Source organism: Gobius niger (assembly GCF_951799975.1).
Source record: "Gobius niger genome assembly, chromosome: 1".
Taxonomy (NCBI): domain Eukaryota; kingdom Metazoa; phylum Chordata; class Actinopteri; order Gobiiformes; family Gobiidae; genus Gobius; species Gobius niger.
In genome coordinates this window covers 53,720,419-53,746,540 of record NC_136852.1, presented here as the reverse complement: position 1 = coordinate 53,746,540, position 26,122 = coordinate 53,720,419, and the positions used below count along the sequence as shown (strand labels likewise).

The following is a 26,122-nucleotide window of genomic DNA, read 5'->3' as shown; positions in this document are numbered from 1 at the left end:
CTCGCTCACTCTCAATGATATGAAAAGAGTTTGATTTCTTAATATCATGATGAAAAAGACCAAGCATTGTTTAGAAATGGAGAAGAAGAAAACCAAATACCAAGTTCCTTTCCAACCTTATGGATGAATCCAAATAACCGTTAACCCAACCACAGAGGTCCAATTCTAAGCCGGAGTAAATAAATAGATGATGTGCAGGCAATTGGAAATACATAATAATATTGGGGGGATAGGAGAAATTGATTCAGTACATATAATTTAAAGTAATATTTCACTTTTAGGTTTAGTAATGAGGTCATTGTAGTTTTTTCATTAAAATAAGATGTTGAAATAAATCCCTCTGTGTGTGAAACTGTGCAGTATCTGTACAGTAATGGAGCTACTGGAACATAAAGTACTTGAACTTCCTTGCACTAATTGAAAGTGAGAGCCACCTGTATAACTTTCATCACTGTCTTATGCAACAGTGTCGTTCTCTCTTTCCCGCACCTACATCATATTAAACGGTGATGAAAACTGACCGTTATGTAAGCTACAGTGACAGTGTCCCGCCCGGCAGACGCTTCCTTTGATAAGACCTGCGTGTCTGACAAAACCAATGAAAATCTTGCCTCAGCAACTTACTGTAAGACACTTTGTCCCTAATGTTTTATAATTTAGTAAGGTCAAACAGTAGGAGGATAAGAGAGTGAGTCAGCCGTCTCACCTCACTGTGGATTCTGTTTTGTCACAGCTTCTTGTACCACTTGTTTCTTCCTTGTAGTGGTTAAGAGTTTGTTCTATTCCACTTAAGCAGCAGTTTGCGTCTCCGGAGGTGTGTTTGAGTGAGGTTTATTCCACAAGCAGATTAGGAAAGTGTATTACTTTAACCAGAGCCATTATCTTAAACTTAAATTAAGTTGAAGAGAAATATGGTTTAAATGATCTCAGAGTTATTTAACATTTGTGTATTTGTGATATTTCTGTCCTACTTCACTTTGAAGAGTTTGTCAGATCCGTGGCCCTGCAAAGGCTCTCTGCGCTGTACAGGGCTGCTGTAATGGCCGACATAAAATACAGCGTTGTCACAGATAAATGGTGCACTGCATCAGAGCAGTGAGCGCTGAACGGGGATGTTATTTCAACTTATTAGACTCAATGCACACAAACGGTATGATGGAAGTGGAAACCAAGTTTTTAACTTGTGTAAAAATGACTTGTCGGTTAGATGAATCAAGTCTGGTTGGTTTTGCCCAATTTTCTGTTTCTGTGATATTTTTAAACCTTTGCACACTTGCTTTTGATATGAAACCATTTTTCTGTTGCCGATATCGGTAACACATCGTCACAGTGCAAAAAAAAGGCACCGATCTAATGTGTTCGATCTCCCTCTCTTAAACACACATTTTGCAAATACTACAAACACAGCTTGAGTCCTGTTATTTAAATGGTCTGAAAGATCTTTCTGCGTCATCTTCATGCAGTAGATACCCCCCTTTTTCCTTCAGCCTTCAGAGTATCATAATGCATTTCAATGGATGACAAAGAACAATGTCTGTATTTAATATATGAATGTAGCCTTAGGATCAAGTAAGACAATTAAAATTACGTATACAGTAGACCAATTAGCACCATAATGCATCATTGTTTGCACTGTGCCAAAATTGTTGTGCTGCCAAGTTAAAAAGCTCTGAAGCATTCGTGAGGAGTTGGCAGCTGTCAAAGATGTTACAATAATGAGCCTCTGTACCTCACTGAGAAAAAGCAGCATGAACCCCACATAATTAACTTCATGTCAGAAATTTCTAAAGAAAACTGTAAGAAGAAATCAGTCTCTAGTTCCTACAAATGAGTGAAATGTGTGAAAAGGCTCCCATCCTGAGCTAATGGCAGTTGTAGGACGGAGGCACGAGGCTGATGCACCGACAACACTCTGTGTGAAGAGATGAGTCTGAAGTGAAGTGGCGCCAGTCGTGCAGAAGCAGCGCACACATGGATGCACTCTCACCTTTCAGTCGAGAGCATTAGGGGAGTTCCTTTATAACAATGACACTTCACCAGACGTACCTCCAGGGCCGATTGCTTTTATCACATTACGAGCCTCATGTTTAGGTTGAAAAAAATTGCACCCACTGCCTCCAACATTTCACATAGGATTAAAGAAGATGGGCGACTTAACTCCTTTTTATTTGTAACGTTGTGTGTTCATGCAGCAATTCACAGAAAAAAACACTCTTTTTTTAATGATGTTTCTTTTCCTTTTTACATCATGACTTGCTACACAGCTCCTTTCAACTCAAACTGAATCGTCCCTTGACATGCACATAGTCCAAAGGTTATTTCAGGGTCTGTTGCTCCACTGCAGCACTACAGACTTTTGGCAGGTGGACAACACTATAACTTCATTTTTGTCTTTCTTTCTTTCTTTGTTTCCCTGGTAAACGCAAACGCTGCATCATGACTGGCTGGCTCCCCGTATTGTATCGAGAGCTGAGGAAAGTTTTTTTTTTTTTCTTTTTTCTTAGGTAGGACAGAGGGGTGCAAGCTTCACTACTTTCCCTCAGCACTTTGTCTTCTGGCTGGCAGGAAAAATGTATTAGCAGGCTATGTTTTTACTGCAATGCAAACTTTTGAAGATTGAGGCATCTTTTTTATCGTGTGTTGGCAGAAAGCGCCTCCTCTGCTCACTTACTTGTGTCCTCGCGACCCTCCTTCCTCGTTCCTAGCGCTTCCCTCGCGTCCTTCCTCCTCACTCTCCTCCCAAACAGCCCATTTTCTCCCTTGCATTTATCACCATTGCTGACAAAGAGACAAGGACTCTTAAGGGAATCCAAGTTGCTACTCACTGCCGTAGCTCATTATGAAAAACTGCATTCTGGGAAAATTAAGTGTCATCTCACTAAAGGAAGAAAAAAAGAAAAGCTGAAATGTGTGATTTTCGTGAACAGAGAAGCGGATTGCACTTTTGTCTTTTAGTCTTTTAGGGAATTTGGATTGTTTGAAAGGACAGGTATATATTAAATGTGAAAAAAACATTGAAAGGAAGAACTTAACAAAGACCTTTGCCAAGTCATTCATGCCATCTCGCATTGACCTGGATTTTGCCACTTTCAGTTACGGGCTATGTCATGCTGTCACAAAAGAAGGATTATCAAAGAGGATATGGCAAAGGGAAAAAAATATTTTTTAATAATCACAATTTATATAGGATAGCAATGCACTCAAGCCCCGATTTGATTTGATTTTTTTAGATTTTAACTTCCCAATTTCAAATGTATTTTTTTTAATTTTTTTTAAAGGTGCATTATGCAACTTTTATTGTGGAAAAAAAGTTGATATTTGTCCGTATTTGACCTTGTAGTGACCCGGCAGCTGTATGAGTGGTTAGCATGGCGCCTTTACTTTCAATCACAGTGGTAACATTACAAAAGAGACATGAACATGAACTACGGGAAGCATTTTGACTGTGTGTATTTTATCTGCGTTTTTGTCCTTGTATCAGACTGTCACCATTCTTTTTTTCTTTTTTTGCATCGATTCACATTCTAAGCACTCATATGGTTCATTAGATTGATGTTTCAAAGCCTCAGCATAAACAACAATGAGTGCTTTCCACACATTATATTTCCCAAAACGTCACTGAGGGGCCACACTAGACCTGTTGATAATTGAGACTGACTACTGACTTTTAATATGGATAACACAAAACACATGAAAGAATAAAAAATATATACATCTGAGAAATCAAAGTATGAGATTGTTAAATGACTTGTGCTTAAATGCAGACAACATTGTTAGGCTCTTATACTTCACAATGTCGTCTAATGAGCTGCTACAGATCCTTCACACTTTGATGTACCTTTTAGCAATTAAGTTATTCAGCAGCATTTGAACTTACAATCAGAGCTTCTCATAACAGATTTGAGCGAATATTTTTTTCTTTAAAGTTTCGTCTGGAGCTGTCATTGTTTGTGGCGTCCTATTCGGATGGGCTATAAAAGAATTTCAAGCATTGCCCTGGGCTTTATGGGAAAACATCAAACATGCTTCAATTATTTTATTCGCGTCCCACATATTTATTAGCATATTCATTCAATGTTCACTGTTTATGTGAGGACATTATGAATGCTCTGTAACGATGCACTGATTACCTTTGCACACAGCTTACGAACTGTGTTTTTGCCAATTACATAAAAATAGAATAGATTGTGGAGGAAAACTGTAATTTAACATCAAAAGTCAATTTAGGAAAGTAAATATACCATTTCTTCAAGCACTTATGAACTGGTCTTGCTAATGTTTTATTTTCTAGTCTTTGCAATCACTAAAGCAACACCTGTTGGACGTTGGATATAGTCAACAATATTGCGATTATTTTTAAATCAGGTGTCTAGTTGTAGAAGTCCTGTGGCAATGTGCTTTTCAGCAAAGTTGTCTTATTTCAGTTGCCCTGTGCTCGTACTGTGAGTTTAGTTTGATCTCTATACCCTTTTTAAGGCAGGCCCATAGTTGCAGTCATGGGCTAGTTTCAGTCCTACGAAATAAGCATAGCAATTGGAAGACTGATCTCTGTGGTCGGCTATATGGTGATACAACAACTCATTTTGATTGATTGATCCTCATCCACTTAGGAGAGATTGTTCCGTTTAAGCATTTTGTTTGTACAACGAAATTGCATTCAGGTGTTGGGTTAGTCCTGAGCCGGTGCCACCATTGTGGGCCAACCTGACCAGCATGTTTTTGGAGGTAGGGGAAACCGGAGAACTGCCTTCAGTGCTCCTCAGAGCGTGGTGTCCTGCACTGGTCAGCTCCTCCACCTCCTCCTTGCTCTTCCTCCTGCACAGCTCCCGCGACACCACAACAGTCTTTCATCATCTTGTCTTCATTTGTCCCTTTTGTGGTTCCATAGCTCCTCTTGTGACACATCTACTGTGCTGCAGATGTGGGGGGCTCTTGGTGCCTCTTCAGTGTTGCAAAAGAAAACATCTGTACGTCTCAAATGTCTTTAGCTCCTTAGCTAGCTGTTTGTTTACTTTTAAAAGCTCTTTCCTTTATGGCTATTATGGACTCTCTGCAGTAAAAAAAAAAAAATCCAGTAAAACAATGTGGAACACAGAAACAGTTCACAGAAAAAGGCAAAAATGCTGTAGCACCAAGAGAAAGGGAAGTTGCTGCTTGTTTGTGCGTCGCCACTCTTAAACACAGAACATATTCTACTTTTCCTCACGTGTGCCTCCTATTGGTTAGCCTTTGTCATTGTGTGTGTGACAGGTGTATTTAACCAATCACAGAGAAGTGTGCACTCTCAGAGAAAGATGATTTCTCCTTAAAAGCAATAAAGGCAATACAAAACCACACATGAATAAAACCAAAATTATGAACTTCTATATCTATGTTTTTCCGTCATATTCACCCCTACTCCGGTGTTACTATGGGTAGCTTTCAATTTTCTCGCTGACTCTGTGTATTAGCAGACTTTAAACACCTTTCAGGCAGCATTATTGCTCTGTGATGCCAAACCCGCTCCTGTCCGTCCTCTTCCTGTGTAGTTAACAGGAAAATGCAGCGCTATGTTTTAATAGGCTCGCCGCTGTCGCCCCGGGGGGAAATGGGAGACGCTTGTCAATTATATGGATGTATTAAACAGAGCTTGATGTGGCCCCTCTCCTCCCTCAGCAGTAGAGCAGTATAGCATTAAGTACAAGGTGATGCAGGCTGTAGATGCAATGACACACGTTTCTGCTCTCCAGCCAAGAAGCGGAGCGTGAGTGCAGGCTGTGGTCCCACGTGTGACAGGGTGGAAAATGTGAAGAATGGCTCTGGGGCTGGAGTTGGTGAGAAGCCAGGAGAGAGAGAGAGAGGGAGGGAGCGGAGTAAGAGGTGACGGGAGAGAAAGAGAGGACAGAGAGAGGAAGAAAGACCAAGCTGAGGGGGGTGAGAGTTGAAGTGAGAGAAAGATAGGGGAGATTAATCGGAATTTAATCGAAATCGCAATCTCAGCTTTGGTCTAACTTATCTTCATGGTGCTATCGTCCGGTCTGCAGCCTCCTGGAGCTTGGACGACTACAAAGGAAACATTTTGAGTGTTAAAGGCCCTGTACCTGATTTTCTTTTTACAGCTAGTTGAAATGAAGTGTGTTTAGTCCTCCTTCAGTACATTAAACTGCTGTTGTTGGTGGAAAAAATAACCATGTCTGGCAGTGACCATAAAAAGTGACCCTGAAAGATGTGAAGCATGCTCATGAACGTAAGATTTGGGATGTTAGAAATGTGTTCGGGATGAGTTTGATCCAAATAATCAGATTGAGCAGATTAAACAGATTAAACATTAATCAGATTGAACAGATTAAACATTTGCTACCTCGTTCATTGCTGTAACCAATAACAAAAAACATTCATAGGACTTGTAAATGGTACTGGACTGAAAAATAATAAATTTATTGTTTGAGCTGAGATGTATTTCAAAGGTGTATTTTGTCTATATGTTCGCAAACCATTTTAGTAAAAGCAAAAATTTTTGATTAATACTATATAGATATAAGTGGGGGTGATGTGATTGGAGAAGGGAGAGATGAGAGGAAAGAGAAGTGAAGAGTACAGAAAAGAAAGGAAGAGAAACACAAAGATGAAGTTGAGAGGTGAATAGAGAGAGAAAAGGAAGATTATGCAAAATGAGAAAAAGTGGGTGAGGGAAGAAAGGGAGGAGTGATGACTGGGAAGAAGTAAAGGTAGAGGGGGGTGGAGAAAATTGATGAGGGGAATGAGAAGTGATAGAGGTGAAGATGTTTGGGGGAGAGGGTGAGAGTGCTTGTGTCAGCAGCAGCTCGTAGAGTGAGCGCGTCGGGGGAGTGGAGCTCTGTAGTACTGGGAACCTCCTCTGAGCCCCTGGGACAGCCTCCATAGCAATGTTTCTCTTGCTCTGACAAAGCAGCGGCTACAGGGTACTTTGCAATTACCGCACTTTTGTCTTGAGTCATTAGTCTTTTCATTCACATTGTGTTTTTATTATTTATTAAAACAAATTGCAACACATTAAGTTGTCGGAAGAAATTAGACGCATTATATGGCTCACACATAAGACAAAGTAACATTCATTGTTCCATAACATTCACTAAATAATCTATATAATCTTTTTAGATATTTAATTCAAATAACTTTTTAAAAGAGGCTCCAATGGCGTTATGCTTGAGCAAAATATTCACTATTGCTTAAACATTTGAATGTCTTTGGTTGAGGTCGACCGATATGGGTTATTCTAAGGCCAATACGATGCCGATTTTTAGGGATTGTTATTGGCGGATGCCGAGATGCTCGGCCGATTTTTTCCAAATGTCTGGTCTATTATCCTGTTTAAATATAAATACTTGGCCACTCCAGCAATGGCCGATTTTACTTTATTACTTTAGGTAATTCAATCATAGTTTTTGTCCCAGCTTTGTTTAGTTGCCGTTAGCATTATCATCCTGTCGTTAGTATTAGCATGATGTTGCTAGCCGTGGCATTTTGTGTGGCGATCAAAAGACAAATGCAGATGTTAAAACTATCCATCCATCCATCCATTTTCTTCCACTTTTCTGTTGCCGGGTCGTGGGGGCTGTTGGAGCTGCCCATATCACATTGCACCAGCCCCATATGGCTCCTCCAGCAGGTGGTGGGTCCACAGAAGGACAGCCTCATGGTTCTAACTGGGCCTGTTGATCTCTCATAAGGGGCTTCTGAACCGCTCTTTGTCTGACCCGTCATCTAGGACCTGTTTGCCATGGGAGACCCTACCAGGGGCACGAAGCCCCCGACAACAGAGCTCCCAGAATCATTCAGGCAGAAAACCACACTTGCAGCTTTCCCTGCACCGACCCGGAGACCCTAATACACACTAGTTGAATCATGACGGCTAACGGGCAAAGCTAACTGCAGGCTAGCGCCACTTAAACAGGGTTTACAGGGTTTACACAAAAATGTCTCCATTGTGTAATTGGACGTACAATATCTCTCTCTCCCTTTGTCTTTTCTGTCAGCGTAGTATTTACTTTCACAGACAATTAATGAGTAAAAAAAAACATACAATGCTACGACACCTGCAGTGGCGCTTATGGCCTCTAGGGGCATGAGTTACTTAGTACTGCTTTAAAGCGGTTGGACAGTGTCAGTGTGTCAGGTGTACGCATTTAGTGAACCACCTGTTATCAGAGTTGTTCCATGGCCCTTTTCCCTACTTTTTATATTGTTTTAGCTAATTCTACTATATGGGCTATGTTTGCTAGAACCCCCTAACATGGTGGATTTATAAAGTAATGTTTAATTCACAGTAATTAATAAAGTTAAAAACTTTGGCACACATACTCATTTTCTTCCTTCTTGAGTACAAACTTTAGCGTCCTTCCCTTTTTCCAACAGATTCAAACACTCAGCGGTAAATCGACATCTGGGCGTACTTGCACAGTCTGCAGGATGCCTCCCCTGAACTCGCCAGGCCCCGTTACGTCATTGGGGTCAGTGTCCCACCGAGGCGCGTGATGCCTGTTAGATCTAATACATCAGAGGAGAACAGCTCACCAAAAGGGAAACCACTGCGGTGTCAGTCAAGGACATGTGGAGGACATGACGGCAGGGTGGGCAGGAAAGATGGCTGCCAAACATGCGCTGGGTCAAACAGGAAGCGCTAACTCTGTTTCCTGTTAGAATGAGCTCCAAATGGTCACAGGGAAAAAGTCATTCGGGTCAAATTCGCACGTAGTTTTCACAAATTTACAGCTCCACCCTCTCTCCTACATTTCTTGCTTTGGTTTCAGTCAATTCGAGTTTGATTTCCCAAGGGTGGAAAAGTAAATGGTTCCAGAATGAATCGATCAGAAGCAAAACTTATTACGAACATTTGCAAAAGAAAATGATTGGATTTTTAAGAATATATGCAGCCACACAAACCAAGCCGATAGCAGACTATTAGTCAGCTGCATTGGTCAGTGGAATTGGCCTGAATGTTGTTAGTTTAGTAATATTTGTAAGAGGCTCACTTAATTAAACGGAACAATAAGAGATTCAATTTTGTAAACAATTTCTGTACCATTTGCCAAATCTAACATGGGCTGGTCATTTGAAGCTTTTTATTACTGTTACTATCACCCTGACAACAAGGATACCATAGTGACAACAAGGGATAACGCTTTTTACTGCCCTGCTTCTGTAATAAAACATAAAACATTAACCACATTCCCGAGTAATTTACAGCCTTCATACGGGGTTTGGTTACACTTCAGGTGCGGGTTACAATCATACCATAAATTAAAGCAGAACTAGTAGCAAGTCGTAACATGTTGCGTTTTTTTTTACTCATTAATTGTCCATGAGAGTAAATACTACGCTGACAGAAAAGACAAAGGGAGAGAGTAATATTCTACATTGTGCCACAACCCAATTACACAAAAGAGATTATTTTTGCTAGCTGTAATTACTGCTAAAGTGGTGCTAGCCCACAGATAAGCTCTGCCCGTTAGCCTGTTAGCTTCTTCTTTGTGATTCCATTAGTGTGTGTTGTGCCTCCGGGTCAGTGCAGGGAAAGCTGCAAGCATGGTTTTCTGGCTAGAGACACCAGGGGAGATGAAAGACCCCCCAATCATCCCATCAACACTTGTATTACTCCCAGAGGGACTACGAAAAGGATTTAAACAAGTTACTTAGTACTGCTCCAAAATAGATTAGCAAATGTGTCTTGTTTCCATGATTAATTACTTTGCACTTAGCTTACTGTTTTAGTTCTCAAGCTGTTATCCTATTACTATGCTATTGCTGTGCTTATGATATTGTAAGTAAAACCCTGCATGCACCACAGACATATTTAAATTGGCTTGTGACATCAATGGTTGCAAAAATCCAACCATTAACAACACTTTTTAGAAATCAATAGTTTTCTTTACTTCCTGCTGGCGTTTCACAGGAAACACGAACGTTACCTTGTCTAAATTGATGTCCCAGAATGTAACATCTCCCACACATGTTGTAATATTTATGAAGCCTGTGTAAAAGTTTTGCTGGAACGGCGCCACTATTGATCGAGCTCCGAGCAAAGTGTTGGACCTAATGCATCCCGCGGGAAATGGGGAGACAAGTTTGGCATCTGCCGCATGCCATCTCGGATTACCGCACACAAAGGATTAAAAATATATGATCATTATATAAGTCATTTGTTTTATCAATACAAAAGGCTGTGAGAGAAAATTAATGGAGGGTTTGGTGATAAGTTTATGGCTTCAAAGACAGCTTATGAATATAGACAGGGAGGCAATGTGGATGTTTTATTATACTTGTTGAGCTGCATAATTAATAGCAAGCAAATCGAAAACCCCTTTGATCATCTCCTCCTTATTGTACATGTTTTTAGTGGTGGGGGAAACCGGAGCCTATGCAGACACAGAGAGAACAAGTGAACTCGACACAGAAGAGCCCCGGCGATCGAACCCGGGACCTTCTTTCAGTGAAATCGCAAGTCTAAACTCAGTCCGTGTGTGGGGAAAAAAATCGCAATGAGATGTATAACTCACGCAGCTCTAATGTATAGTGAAATGTTAATGAATGTTGTCCAGGCTTATTAAAGATTTCCTATCGTTATGTGAAAGGTCGCTATCCAGGTGACGGAGGGAGCTGGTCGACTGAACACGCTCCAAATGAAATTAGCCTGGACCTTTAACTGTGGACTCAAGGTCACTAGTTCTGCTGATGCATTTTATTCGCCAGAGCAACACACATACAGTGAGAGAGAGCGATGTGGGTGATCTCTCTTCAACCAGCCCCTACTTAACACTACTGCTACTGCGATCTTACACTTCTGCTATTATGACATGATTCGCTGCTTTGGTTTAGCAATTCATATATCCTAAATATTGGTTTAAAAGCATTAATCGCAAATCTTATTGCAAAAGTTTCCTGAAAAATCACCATTACACCATTCTCTATAATCGTTCCACTCTTCCCTTCCTCACCCTTGCCCTCTATGTACTTCCCCATTATCACTGTGGTTGTACACCCATTAGAACTGAACATTTGCGCGTTAAATTAGGCGGTGAAGGGGACTGGGGCTGTTTCCTTCCTCTCTGTGGCGCCAGAACTCTGCTGCCGCTGCTGACGTGTGCCGCGGAGATGGATTGGCAAAGGTGTCCTGATTTCCCATGTGACTATGTAATTGTGTTATAATGGAGGAAGGAGCAGAACGGCCATCAACCAGAGGCACAATGTACCGACAGCATGCCAGTCTTCTTCCTGCTGCAGTGTAGTTTTTGCAAAAGAACTGAGACAAAGAGACTGTACCCAATTTTTTTTTCACATTGTCTGACCCCAAAAAAAGTCGTCCCAAAAAGCTCACACGCACTAATATTTGGTTGGACCGCCTATAGCTTTGATTCCAGGTATTATCCACTGTGGCAAAAGCAAAAGCTTTTGCTTCTGCGATGTGAAAAGATCCAGTGTTGCATTACACTAAGATCTTGTATTGATGATGGGAGAGTGTGACCACTGCACAAAGCCGTTTCCAGAACATCCAAAAGATCCTCATTGGGGTTAAGATCTGGACTCTGTGGAGACCAATCCATGTGTGAAAATTATTTCTCATGCTTCCTGAACCACTTTTTCTCTATGTGAGCCCTGGCATTGTCATCTTGGAATATGCTGTGTCTTCAGGGAAGAAGAAATCCATTGATGAAATTATGTGGTAAATCAGGATGTTCAGGGCATCAGCTGATCTCATTCTTTGGGCACATTAGTGTTACAGAAATTAGACTTGACCAACTGCAGCAACCCCAAATCACAACAGTTAGTTAAATACAGTGTTCAACAACAACATAGTGTCCAAACAAGACAAGGCTAAAAAAAAATAAAGCTACAGCATGCAAATTAGACATGTGGCTTAAGTGTCTACTAAATGAACGGAAAAGCACCAAAGCACAAACAGCCTTTATTTAAGCCATTTACTGAGGCGGCTCTTTAACACACTGTCTGACATGTGACTGTGCTGTGATGACTACAACATGTATTTTGTCACTTTTATAAAGTTTGACTTGTGCATTATTATTATTTTTATTATTAAATGTGCACCTGTCAATCAACAGTGGTTGCGCATGAATCACTTGAGGGTGGGGGCGAGGGAGGTCAGGGGATTGGTGCAGTGGCTTATGGGATGGCACATAGCTCTTAATCACCGGTTAGTTGTCATCAGAGGTCCCTATGCTAAAGGGCTATGATAGTTAGCATTGAGGCTTCTTTTCCTAACTCCTTCCTAACTGACAGCCCAATTCGGATGCTTCTTATCATGGCGGACACTGACGCAGATCCGGTTTGGCGTAAGACCTCTTACCAATCTGCTCGTTTCAGAAGGGGCCATCGTTACGTCACTCGCTGCGCCGCTATGTTATCTTTCAATCAGCAGTGACTCGTGCAGAAGTTATTTGACAAAACTAATCATGTATGAAGTAGTCGAGGATTTTGCCTCTGCGTTCTCATCAGTTTATATTCAGATCATATTTTGTGAATTGGACTACAGCTGTCGTCACGTCCGCTAATTGCTGATTGGTTTATTTCACTGACAGTTTGTGCGCGTTAGGCCCTCTGCTCCAATTGCTCCGTTACCAAACAAACTTCCCTGCGTGGAATGGACAGGGAATAGTATGGCAGAGCCAGGCAACAGAAAACACTACTTCAAATATGTTTTTATTGTCTCCCTTTGGAGAGACTTGTCTTGTAGAAAGGGCTCTGGTGCAGGATAATAGACAGTGACAGTACTTTAGAAAGATAAGACCATTCTATTATGTGATGTGCAAATTATTGTAGTGCCAATGTGCAAGTGGACGCCCCTCATATGAATTATTTTCTCATCTTTGTAGTAGTATTTTAACCATTACATTACAAATAGATTGATGAAATGGCGGAATTGATAAAACTTTTTTTTTTTTACACAACAGCAGCTGTCTCACGGGGCTTTCCAAGTATTGCTGATTTTATTAAACAAACAGTTTGGGAAAAACGGGACTGATATCAAAGGAAAATGTAAGATCTCCCACAGTAGACAGTTGATAACATGCTACAAGATACAGATTTTTCCCAGGGCTTAGGGGAGTGCATCTCTAGATACCACAGTCTTATCTCATGACTTACTGATGCTACTGTATGTCTTATGGTGATTCTAATCAACCATGACCGGTGTGAAACTGTTCTTGTAAATTGAAAAAGACTTTCCCACCTTTTAAGTATTGAGTGTGGCGTCTGAATCCCTTTAGTGCACAGTTTAATACACTTAACTGCCATTTCTTTTTGCGACATTGACGTTGTGGGTTGCAGTTGTATAATGCGGTGCTTGTGAGACTGTCCCGGGGCAGATGGCGGGGTGTTGCCTCCCGCTGTCGGTCAAGTTGCTGTGTCAACCCTGTTCTTAATGATCCCCGACTAAAGAAGAGCGTTCAGGCACAGAGCTGTCACTGGTGCTGCAGCTGTTGAAGGGGATGCTTAATCTTTTGTTTCACATTTATTAATTAGTGCTTCAAATGTCAAGCCATGATAAATGTATAAAGGTGCTAGGGTAGATACTAGCTTATATACCCCAATATCACTCCAATGATGTTCTAAAAAGCTCCACTTTCTACCAATCTTACTTTACAATAAAACTTTCATGATGAATTTCTCATCTTTCTGTCCTTATAGGCACCATGAGACCAGTGCAGAGGAACTTCTATGAGCCGTCGTCAGCCCCGGGGAAAGGCGTGGTGTGGGAGTGGGAGAACGATAACGGTTCCTGGACGCCTTACGACATGGAGATCAGCGTCACCATCCAAAATGCCTATGAGAAGCAGCACCCCTGGCTAGACCTGACCTCTCTTGGCTTCTGCTACCTCATCGACTTCAACAGCATGTCCCAGACCAACCGGCAGAGCCAGCGCAAACGCCGACTCCGCAGGCGCATGGATTTAGCTTACCCCCTCATCATGGGATCTATACCCAAATCTCAATCGTGGCCTGTGGGTGCAAGCTCCGGTCAGCCCTGTTCGTGCCAGCAGTGCATTCTGGTTAACAGTACAAGAGCGGCCTCTAACGCAATCCTAGCCTCGCAGAGACGAAAGGTGCACGGGCAGGGAGGGAACGCGGGTGCTACAGGGACGCTAACAACGGTGCGACAAAGCAACACGTTTGCCGGAACGTCACTCTGGTCGCCAACATCCAGCTCATCGGGCCCAAATGACAATAACATTAGCGTAGGGGGAGGGCAAGCTAAAGCTGAACAGGTGCAGGTGCCGCTGTCCAAAGCCAACTTCCCCTGCTCCCCTGTGATGCCCTCGCTGTCCTCGCACGGCCACCACGCACTCACCATCAACGGGCAGAACAACCTGAACCGGCCCGGCACCCAGCGGATTTCCATGGGCACTGCCAGAGGAGCCATCCCATCGGGGTAAGCAGCATATCCGGTTACATAATACATCAGCGTACACAGTGCAATGTGCAGTTTTAGGGGGAAAGATTAGTGTGATTTTAGGTAAATTGCTATTGATGCATAATATTGATATAGAAATGAATTCCCTCTAAAATGGTGCCAATATTTGGATTGGCTCCCACTGAAATAATTCACAAAAGGACAGACTTTTAAAAGAGAATTTAAACTTTTGTGTTTTGTAAATGAGCAGCCTACATGTGTTTTACAAGCAGTCACACAGTCACACGATTGGATTGACAGACTGCCAGCTCCGAGATGCACGAGATGGATTTTTCAAATTCAATTCAAATTCAAATTCACTTTATTTATCCGTTAGGAACTTCACTTGCAGAGGAAGTGCCAGCACGGGCCCAAAAAAACAGTACATCCACAGACATACAACACATTCAACATGTGCAATAGATAAACAATACAGTGGGCCATGGTCTGCACAGTCATTTATTCAGCATGCAGATGGAGGCAGGGAGGAAAGTGGAGGTCGCCCTCTTTATCCTCAGTGGAAGGGACCTGAACCCGCACCCTGACGGTGACAGAGCGTAGTGAGAGTGCAGAGTGTCTGAGTTTGTGGAATCTTGCGACAATCCAACTTGCAGCACAAGGTAACTATTGTTGGCGAGAAATGTGCCTTTCTTTTCTGCTTCACCCTTAATTTACCAGTAGGGGCGAACCGATAGGGGTCCGATACCGATATGAAGGGGGTTGGCATGGCCGATAGCCGATATATTGGACGATATTTTAAGTAATTTCACTTAACAAATAACAATAACAAACCGGTGACCAATTTTCACCGCAATGTTTCTCTGCTCCCCTGAGGCCAAGGAAGTTGTGGGAGGGCTCATTTTAAAGCCCAGACTGATACCGGCTCGATATATCGGCCGGACAATGTATCGGTCAGGTCCTAGTTACCAATAACTTCCACAATGAATAAGCAGAAGCACATTTAATTATTATTATTTTTTATTTTTTTACAAAGGTCTCTATCCGTTGCACTCTTTTCTTCTTCTTCAACCATAATTTAATTGGTTCATAAAAGCATTCAGCACAATACAGCGCATCAAATATTGTTTGTCCCCATCAATAGGTCTTCTGAGAGTCAAAGCTTTTCAGGAATAACAAACCCAAAAGAGGTCTCTGTCTGTGCCACTTTTCATGGTTCTTATCAGTTTTTTTGTGATTGCTTTGTAAATGTCCAAATCAATTATTGGGAAAAGCTTTTGTGTTTTTCCTGTGTTGACATTTTAGAGGACTATCTTGCAAATGTGCGCCATGGTTACTGCTCCATAATGAGCTTATGTTGGCCCCAATAGGCGTGAAATACTGCAGCTCCACTGGATCGTTCACTCGGCTTCTGCTTTGAACTAATTTGTTACTATCACGCAGTGTGCTCTTGGCTGCTGTGTCATGGGGACGTGTAAAAGTCTCTCGTGCACCGTGCGGACCGACCATCCGGGCACTGAGGCACATATTTGTTTCATGATGTGTGCGTGGTCAATGGTAAGGCAGCTCTTGTGTAGCTGTGGAAACCATTTACCATAGAGGCGCAGCTCCACTGGGGAAGGATGAATAATGGATCAAGGAAAAATGGGAGCTTCAGCAGAGCGCTCTGACCTCACAGCAATTCACCAAAAAGAGCCAAGTCAAAAAAAATAATATTGAGCCGAGGCTTATAACCAATGCTCCACTGTCCCCATCCTGCCTTCTTTTCTAAAATAAACCTCTCCTGATCCAATTCGATTTAGTTCTGTCGCTCATGGGGGAAGGCACACTTAATGCACGTTTGAATAATAGGCCTTCATAAAGACTTGCACTCGCTGTGGCCTATTTCTGATCATTGTAGCTCGAGTCAACCTTGTTTCGCTCTGAGAATATTGGAGGAGGAGATGTGTGGGATTTATTAGTAAACAGCAACCCACCAACCCCCATAACCTTCCTCTATAAGGAGAGCTGGTATCCTGCCAAAGTGCTCTCGCAGAAACCTTTGCTGCATAGTTTAACAATTGCTATTTTTATAACTATAAGTACAGGAACGGCATATATGCTTTTATCCAGACATTTTATCTTACATGCATTTTTGCACAGGTCATCTCCAGCTTTCTCTGGTGTGTTATGTGTACAGTCAATGTTCAGAAACTTGGAAGTGGATGCACTCTCTCTTATATTGTATGTAAACAAAAGAGGGGAATAGGGCCCACTAACGCAAGTATAATATATATTATAAAATGTCCATTGGTTTTAGAATAATTGAGTATTCAGTGCAGTGCAACAATATGGTTTCTGTTGGCAGTGCGTGATCCAGATAAGCTCTAGTTAATGGGATTTTTCATATTTTGTTCTGTGTTCTGATTTTAGTATTATGTTGAAGGTGAGGTCGTTGAAGTGTGACTGTTTATGCCTCACAGCTATTATTTAGTGTGAGAGCGAGTTGGGTTGTGCGTTGCGGGGGGGAGGAGGGGCGCTGCTTCAGTTCCCAGGCGGGTGGCTCGACGTACAGGATGAGTGTGGTTAACATAGACACCGCGGGACACAGGTGCTCGCGCACACACAACCCTAGAGAACAGAAGTAACATGCACATTCCCACAGACTGCAGTAGAACCCACACAACTTCAAACTTCAGATCTGCTTTTCACACGCCCACGCCTCGATACACTCACAGTTAGGTACAGGGAGGTGTCGACCAGCTTTGTTTATTTATGTTGGGATTTTAATGTGAACATGAGATGTTTTCCCCAACTTGCTTAGAAAAGCTGACACTGTGTTTTGAAGACCCCTGTACCGGCAAATGTCAGAGGTGAACGCTCCTATATTGATCTTTTGCTGGCGAAGAAACTATTGGTACAACAGACAATGGGATGTTAGACGCCCGTTTTCCTGTGGTTGGATAAAATTAGAAGTGGCAAAAAATTTGCTGATTTGTGTTTCCACAGTCAATGCTGTTTATTTTCTACGTATTTGGTGGTTTGACCTCTTGGGATTTTTGTCACCTCAAAATTACCCCAATGCTTTAAACATTCAATGGAGACATGCAAAATAGGCTTGTTTAAACTTTGTTAAAACATTTGTTTAAACTATGTTAAAACATCGCTACTGTGTCTTCTTCTATTATGCATGTTATGTCCACTTTAATTTGATTTTATAAGTGGGTGTTTTAGAGATTCACTATGAAAGAGTATGTAAAGTTAAACAGCCATAGTATTACATTCAATCAGTTTCTTGCACTATAAAATCATGTTCACATGATTGATTCTCAGGCTCGTCTTAACCACTTCCTCATTTGTGCTTTCTCTGTGCTCAGTACAGCTGTACAAAGTCACATGAGCATGCATTCTACACTAATGTTAGCAGCACAGTGAACATTGTGATAAAGTGACTGCAGTTGACTCAACATAGCAGAAATTGCAAGGCTATACATTGATTAAAAGAAAGAAAATCCGTATTCCTCTCTTCTGTCACTTTGCTTCAATACGCTCTCCAAATTAATATTATAACACTGAATGAATAATGAGCTGTGAACAAAGTCATGTCACTTTGAGAGTTCTTAGTGCTATGGATGCTGTTTCTTGGGGCATTTCAGGTAGGGGTACAGAGTCATCCGTGTTTTCTGTGAGCTGGCCTCGCCTCCCACTACTCGCATCAATATGTAATTAAACACTTGTGATGGTCTCTCCCTCCACCCTCCTCCTACTGAATTCATGCTGCATAATCAACACATGATTACATATTAGTCTGGCATCAGCAAATTCTCTACTAGAATTACCCTCGAAACTCAATTTGAGAGTGATTAGGTCGAACAAGGCTTGGGAATAGCAGGAAATGAGTCCTAAGTTCATCAGTGTTGTTTTTATGAACTAAATGCATTCTGTTTACTACTCCAAAGTAACACATACATCTTACAATAAGTATGTTATGACTAATGAACAGCATCCAAGTACGGAAAACTAATTTAAAGAGGGGGTTTTATTAGTGGATCCTTAGTGGCGATCTTTGCACTTTTATTTTTATTTAACAGTTTCTTTCCTGTTTTTTTTTTTTCTTAACAAAAGCAAAACTGTAGATGTGCAGACCTATCACTTTTAATAATATGGCTTACACTATATTGCTCTTTACAAGCCTGAGGTGACAGGCTTCTTGAAGCATTTCACTGTAGTCATTTTCATTCATTTCACTCTCAGTGGTGGTAGGCTACTATTATAGCCTCAGCTGCCCTGGGGTAGACCAACAGAGCTGCCAATCTGCGCCAACAGCCACGCTGGGCGACACATAGTTAGTCTGCACCTGCAGCAGCCGGGATTTGAACCACCAACCTTCAAGTTATGAGCCGACCAATTCTACCATCTGAGCCACACCGACAGTTTGCAGCAGCCAGAGCTGGATTCAAGCAGCTGCACCTTTGGATCCGTGTACGAATGTTCCAGCTACTGTCGCCCCAAAGCTACAACGTTGAATTAATTTACAATTTGCAATATTTGTATATCTGAAAAAAAAAAAAAAAAGATTTATAATTTATTTGTAACTCAAAGTATTTAGATATCATTGTTTTTTTTGTTTTTTGTTTTTTTAAAATGAGGTAATTAAATACTGAGTTTATTTTTCTTATATTTTTTACTTAAAGCAACAGGCCACAGTTTTTCCATACTGAGATATGTTCTTATCTGAGCTTAGACGAGTTGATGCGTATCTGTACCTGTACCTGCCTGGTCTGTCTGGTTGTGCAAAAAGACCAAAGATGTTGTTAGCATTTAGCCTTTCCTCCTCTCCTCTGTGGGGCAAAATTCTTCCACATTTTTCCTATTTAAATACGGTTATGTGAGTAGTTACACGATCCAAGTATAGTCACACAAAATACATTTAAAGGGGTACTATATTTTAAGGCGTAATAACACCTTAAGAGCACTTTGATGTCCGCACAGTAAAGTGAAGATATGACTACTATATTAAGATATTACATTTTGTGTGACTATACTTGGATTGTGTAACTACTCATGTAACCGTATTTAAATAGGGAAAACGTGGAAAAGCTTGGTCGCGTCTTCCTTCGCCCCTGCTTAGCCCCATAGAAGAGAGGAGGAGAGGCTAAATGCAAGCAACTGCATCAACTCGTCTAAGTAAGAACATATCTCAGTATGGAAAAACGGTGGCCTGTTCCATTGCGTGGTTGGTTGTATTGTTTACATGCCTTATTTTAGAACATCCAGACTGAGTTGTGTTCAGGAGGCGACAGATGGACATGAGAAGTAAACAGAGGTCAGGAGCAGAAGAGGAATCGGAGTCGTCAGAGTGAACATAATGCAGAGGGAACTCGACTCAGTGACTGAACACATCTCCTCACAAGCTGGACACTGGGGCAGGTTGGGACATCGTGGCTCTGGGAGAAAATGTCATAATTTTACTGGGACTCTCAAATCGCAACAAATATTTTAGATTTCAGAATTCCTTTTATGACACACAACATGTAAAACTTAAATTAAATAGGGACAAACCAGGCAAAAAAGGTCATGAAACACTCAACTAAACCATATGTTAGTGAGAATCAGGTCTGATGCAATATATAATCCTAGTGTATAACTGGGACAAACCTAGAACTCTTACTGGGCTGAATTAGGTTTAAGCCACAAGAAAACACAGTGAATTATGTAATGTAGTCTCTGCCGAATACACAGTAACGGCTCTTGTGCTGACGGTCATTAAATAAGTGCAGAAACCGTTGTATTGTGCTGTTGTGTAACTGTTATACTGTAGTCTTGTTAATGATCATTCACTTCTGCTTCTGGCAGTTTTTTGTGCTTGTGTGCAGTTGTTTCATCAAACTTGCATATTTATGATGCTGTGCATTCAGCTGATACAGAAGTATCCGCTGGTCATAACCAGTGTAAAGATGAAAAGCATTCTTAATTATTCCACATACTCTTAAGATCTTCAGTAAGTTGTGCCTTTGTTTCTGAGGTTAATTCGATGCTACTTTCTGGTGAGAATATCAGTATCAAACTGGGGAAAACATTATTGCACATGCTTTTAGGAAAACCATTTTAGGGAGAAGGGAAAAAGGAAAGGAGGAAAAAACAGCTTCTGATCCAGGCCTGGAATCACAAATCAAATATAAATATTTTGTCCTTGGCGTGTTATGGAGCCTTTCTGAAGGTCCTTTATTTAGTTATAGCTTTCACATATTGAGCTTTGCAGTGCATCTATTCTTTCATGTTCAACGGAGCAGAAAACAGCTGCTATTTTCTCACTCAAGCTGTTCCTCTCAATGATGTTCAACGTGAGGCATTGAATGCCGCCTGTTTGTTGCTTTCTGTTGCACTCACCTTTTAACCGTCCTCTGTCTGTGAGAGTGAAATCAGCCTCTATAATCTTTACTTGAATGAAAATGGAGCACTTTATAGTCTCATAAACCAGAATTCATCTCATGTAAGAGCAGTTTTTTATTTGTGCTTTATTGCGGGCCATGTATAAAATAGGGGTGATCTTCTCTCCTTGTATCCAGACCAGTGGGGTGCGAAACTGCTCGCGTTTACTCCTCACCGCAGAGATGAGATTGGACAGCCTCGTTCGGGCATCCTTTTTGTTATTGCTCTCTGGCACAGGAACAGAGCTCTGGGTAATATCAAAGCGGTCTCTTGATGCGGATTTGTGAGACGCTGCAGGCAAATGACCTCAGCCACTGCACAGTTCAGCAGCTCATTTGTATGTGCAGTGGTTATTAACGACTGGAAATAGGGGGTTTATTTCTTCATTACATATATATGACTTAAAGCTCCCATGAGCCAGGCCGTAACAACCAATTTATTTTCATGTGGTAGAGAAAATTTCTTTTGAGCACTAAAGCGTTCTGCATCTAAATATAGTGGGTTTGTTGCAATCACAATTGGGACCCCAGGAAGACTAGTTGCTACCCTGGTGGCAGCTAATGAGGATCCTAATAACAAATAAACAGCACAGACGCAAGTCCTAAACACTATATTGTCATTGAGCAAAGTCTATAACTGACTTTACTTAACCGTGGGGCATTTGAGTCAAAACATGCTTCCTCTAAACACTTGAAATCCCAAGTCATCTGTGTGTACGAGCTCCACCCGTCCTGAATGTCGCCCTGAATCACGTTTAACTGCTTTGCTTTGACCATGACTCAGACTGTCTCATCCCATCGCGGGACGTCTCTGTCCCTGCAGCCAAGTACATGTGACATTTTATCTGTGCTGTTTTGTATCACATCGAGGAGAACGACATGCTCCTCTCTCCCCGGCTTTAATGGAAAACACAGCCCCAGACCTTTGTGCTGTTTACAAGGTGTGAAGAATGCATTAGCTCCCCGGAGATGAGGTGTTTTGATATTTGCTAATGGAAAGTGTATGTTTGTTTTTATTTTTAGGGTTCCCGCTCTCCCGGTGAAGAATCTGACCGGATCCGGGCCTGTACACCCAGCATTAGCAGGTACAGTTTGACCTTTTGCATTCCTGCATTATTGTGACATAGCATGGGCAGGTATGGGCAAAACACAGAAACATGAACAGGCACCAATACAAAGGCTCAATCGTAGCATAAAATAAAGATTCAGTTCGGTTCAGTTTGCTTTACTATATTATTCTACCACATGTAAAGCACATACAGTGATTCTATATTGTGTTACTCTCAAACCCTGGGTGCAAATAAAGAATAGTATGCAAACAGAAACGTACCCAATAGGGGGCAGCAGAGAGGGGGAAGAGGAAAGTTCCTCACAGCCTGGTGGATGAAACTGTCCTTCAGTGAATCCCTTATTGAACATTTTAAGTTTTTATTTAATGATATTGTATTGATTGGTTTTCACACATGTTTCTAGTTAAATTTCAATATAATGGTGCATACAGTGTAGTTCTCTTTGACTAAATGATTAAATGTTGTTAGAGTCTTTCTAGAAGAACCTTAAAAACGTTGAAGCAAGAAGACATAATGAATGTAATAAAACAACCTAAAGGAAAACATGCACATTAATGCAATAATATTAAACTATTGTGGATGTTCAGGTTAAATGGTTTATGAAAGTTATGAGTCTGGAATCTAAAGCTGTAGTTAGAAAGATTTATTGGCATGCATACGTTCTGGCACCCAGACCTGGACAGAAGACACATAGGTAGGGATGTCTTCCCCCGGAGACTGGACTCTGGTGGTCGAATGGGAGGTAGGAGAAGGATGAGCAACAGGCGAATCCATGACAGGCAGAGGCGGTAACGGGGTGGAGGTAGGATGTAGCACAGCTGGCAAGCGGATGAGGCCGTGAGAGAGAAGGGTTATATGTGAGATCCTCGGCAATGATTGGCTGCAGTGAAGGTGGTGCGTCTGGCGATGAGGTGTTGATTGGGTGAAGGCAGGACGCTGTAATGAGTCTCTACACCTAGTTTTCTTTACATTCTGGACATATAAAGATGAATTGCACTCAAAACAAAAGAGCTACTACAATTTTTTTAGGCTACTACAAAAATGTTCTGAAATACTTGTGAGGCTAGTACTGCTAATGTATCCTCTCAAATTATATTAATATGTGTTTTCACAAAATCGTACGGTAATTCACTTCACGCACAGTTTTCTGATATCCTGTGGCGAACATTGGACCCATACCTGCCCCATGCATTGCTGTGACATTCTTCTCACTTTTATTGACTTCCTTTTTACGAGGCATGTTGTATTTATCGCTCTCTCCACTCTCCTGTGTGTTGTTCGTTTGTTGGTGTGATGTGGCTGCTGCTGCTGTTCACTTGCATCAGGTATGACCGGTATCCTGATGTGCGCTGCAGGTTTACCCGTTTGTCTGACGAGAGCCCCCAAGCCCATACTGCACCCGCCCCCCATCAACAAGAGCGACCTAAAGCCCGTCCCGGGGATCAACGGCATGCGGCGCAAAACCAAGAAGAAGCACCTGAGGAGAGGTATTATCGGAAGCACAGAGGACAGAGGGGGGAGGAGGCAACGGAGCGAACACAGATCTTTTGGAGTGTAAATAAATTGTATGAAATGCACCGGGACGAAGAATGGCCCGCCCGCTGACAGTTGGCAGACTTTCTGTGCCGCTAATCTAAAGAAATATGTTATTGTTGTAGCTATCAGTGAACCGGAAGATAAAGTCACATTAACAAATATAACACACAGTAGGTATGACTATGTGATATAATAAAAACCCAACACATCCAATCCAACTATGTAGAACGGGGCGGTAACATTGGACCCATAACTAATCGGTTAATCGTGTGAGTCACTGACACTGGAAATAATCAACATATAGCGGTAGTTATTATCTTTTCCATACACTGTCTTTTTATAACTTAAAGGCCTTATTCCCTATTCTTTATAGGGACAAGTTTATCGGCATAGTTCACATTTTGTCCTGCAATTTCATAAAAATGTTCTAAATGCTTTACAATTACAGGGACAGGGTTTTGTCAGATTTAACAATATAATCAAGGAGCACAAAGCAAATGAAATTCCATTATTAGGAAAAAAAATCAGGTATAGAAATGTAAAGTAAGATTTTTTTATTTCACTAATAAAAATTGGAAATTAGCTATTCAGATATCATCCGGTGGTTTCCAACCTTTTTTCCTTGAAGCCCCCCTGCACGTGCTTTTGTTGCCCCCCCGCCCCCCCATATTAATATCGAAACATGAAAATAATTGCTAATAAGTATTTTTTTCATTTATTTAAAACTAATCTAGATACAGAAACCAAAATAATGTGATTCCTTAAAACATTTAGTCTCGCCAACCAGACTCCGCTTCTTTACAGAAGAGGGTCTGGCAACACTCCATTGCGCGCTTTCAAAGGAAGTGACGCAGCGATATGGAGCCTACCGACCAATCAGAGCAGCTCCCTGAACGGGCGTCACGTTGTTGCGCCTTTGTCTTGTAGTTTTTCAACACAAGCAACCACTTCACGTAATGCTCCGGTATGCTTGTATTCTTAGGTTTTTCTGACATAAACGACAGAAGTCATTTACTGAACTCCGTGTGGCAGGAGCGCCATTGTTAATGTCCGAATGACTACAACTTTCTTGTCGCTGTTTCTGTCGTCACATCGGCTATGTTCTCATTGGCTGCTATGCGCTTCGGTTGTCCCACATTAGTCCCGCCTCAAGCAGTAGCTTTTCTACGACAGGGTCGCCAGACTACTCCTGTTTATTAATTAATAAACATCGGAGATTAGTCTGGATGCCAGGCTATAAAACATTGAAATGATTCAACTCTTTTACTTTAGACTTGCAACCATGAAGAAGAACTTCAGACTCTCTCTCTAAATAACCTCTGATTGGGACATAGCTTATACAATAATACAATGCATTTATTTCTACGGTAAATTGTCCTGCTTAAACAGACTGTTCACTGTTACATTTTTTATCATCTCCATTTACTGTGAATCCTGTAATAGCCATGGATTTCAGACTCCCATAAAAAATAAGTGATGTTACTCTTAAGCCTTATTGATGGGGCATTTGCAGGCACAGTAATTAACGGGATAGTTGAACTAGTGTTTGAGAGGGTCTGGTGTGCAGTCGGACGTCCGTGGGCTTAAATAAGTGCTGGTCAGTGAAAGCAGTGGAAAACCTTGGGCCTCTCCTGGGAGCCTTTGTCCCAATTGATCGCTGAAGCCGTACAATTTATTTGCCCGCACAAAGCTCGTCTTCCTTCGTCAGCCGTGAAGCACTTTGCCCTACTATACAAGCAGATGTACTGGGCAGATACATCAATAATATCAGCGCACTTAAGCACCACCATTCAGACTGTGGTCAAATGTGTGAAAACAAAATAGACATTCACTGAAGAACTTTAATTAATTATAATAATACTCTCACTAACCTGCTTTAAAGGAGACATATCATGCAAAATCAACTTTTTGGAGCTTTAAGCCATATTATAATGTTGTTCCCTTGTCAAAAAACATTCTTAAAGCAGTATTTTACTACATCCATGCAGTTTTGATTAACCCACTGGTAATCCTGTTTAATTTACCTGTTTCTGCTATGGCAGGGGTTGCCACGTCAGGCCCGGGAGCCAAATCTGGCCCTCTAGCACAGAACCTCTGCCCCCAAGATGATTTTGAGAAGTATTATTATGTAAATACGAGATGAAATACCTGTTAAAGCAGACTTAAGTAACTCGACGCCCTAGAGGCCTTAAGCGCCACTGCAGGTGTCGTAGCATGTTACTCATTAATTGTCCGTGGGGGTAAATACTGCGCTGACAGAAAAGACAAAGGGAGAGTGGGATATATTACATCCAACTACACAATGGAGATCATTTTTGTCTCTAAAACTTGGCTGTAAATACTGCTTTAGTGGCGCTAGCCCGCAGTCCTGCGATACGTCACATCCACCACCAGGTGGCGCTTCTGAGGAAGATCACAGGAAGTGATCGAAACTAGTAAAGCAGGTAAACTAAACCTTCTGTCAAAGCAATAATAGGCTTAACCTAAGAAGACAGTATGAACCTTTTACAAAGCCCGCAGTTAGCTTTGCCCGTTAGCCTGTTAGCTTCTTCTATGTGATGCTGTTAGTGTGTATTGCGCCTCCGACCCGGAGGCAGGAAAGTTGCATGGATGGTTTTCTGGACAGAGACACCGGGGGAGATGAAAAAAAAAACAATCATCCCATTAAATCTTGTATTACCCCCAGAAGGACTGCGAAAAAGGATTTATTAAGGTAGACAAGTTAC

General features: G+C 41.6%; 1 protein-coding gene across 3 annotated transcripts in view; it reads left to right on the top strand.

Annotated features, from left to right (window-relative positions):
* Nucleotides 1-26,122, top strand: part of dtx1 (deltex 1, E3 ubiquitin ligase) — a 59,498-nt gene that overhangs the window by 18,904 nt on the left and 14,472 nt on the right. For 2 of the 3 annotated variants that reach the window (XM_079578589.1, XM_079578590.1), the window contains 3 exons: nucleotides 13,660-14,401; nucleotides 21,814-21,875; nucleotides 23,186-23,347. In XM_079578589.1, the coding sequence (XP_079434715.1) occupies nucleotides 13,660-14,401; nucleotides 21,814-21,875; nucleotides 23,186-23,347 (966 nt within the window). The remainder of the gene's footprint in view (nucleotides 1-13,659; nucleotides 14,402-21,813; nucleotides 21,876-23,185; nucleotides 23,348-26,122) is intronic. The other variant, XM_079578591.1, reaches the window with a different exon arrangement.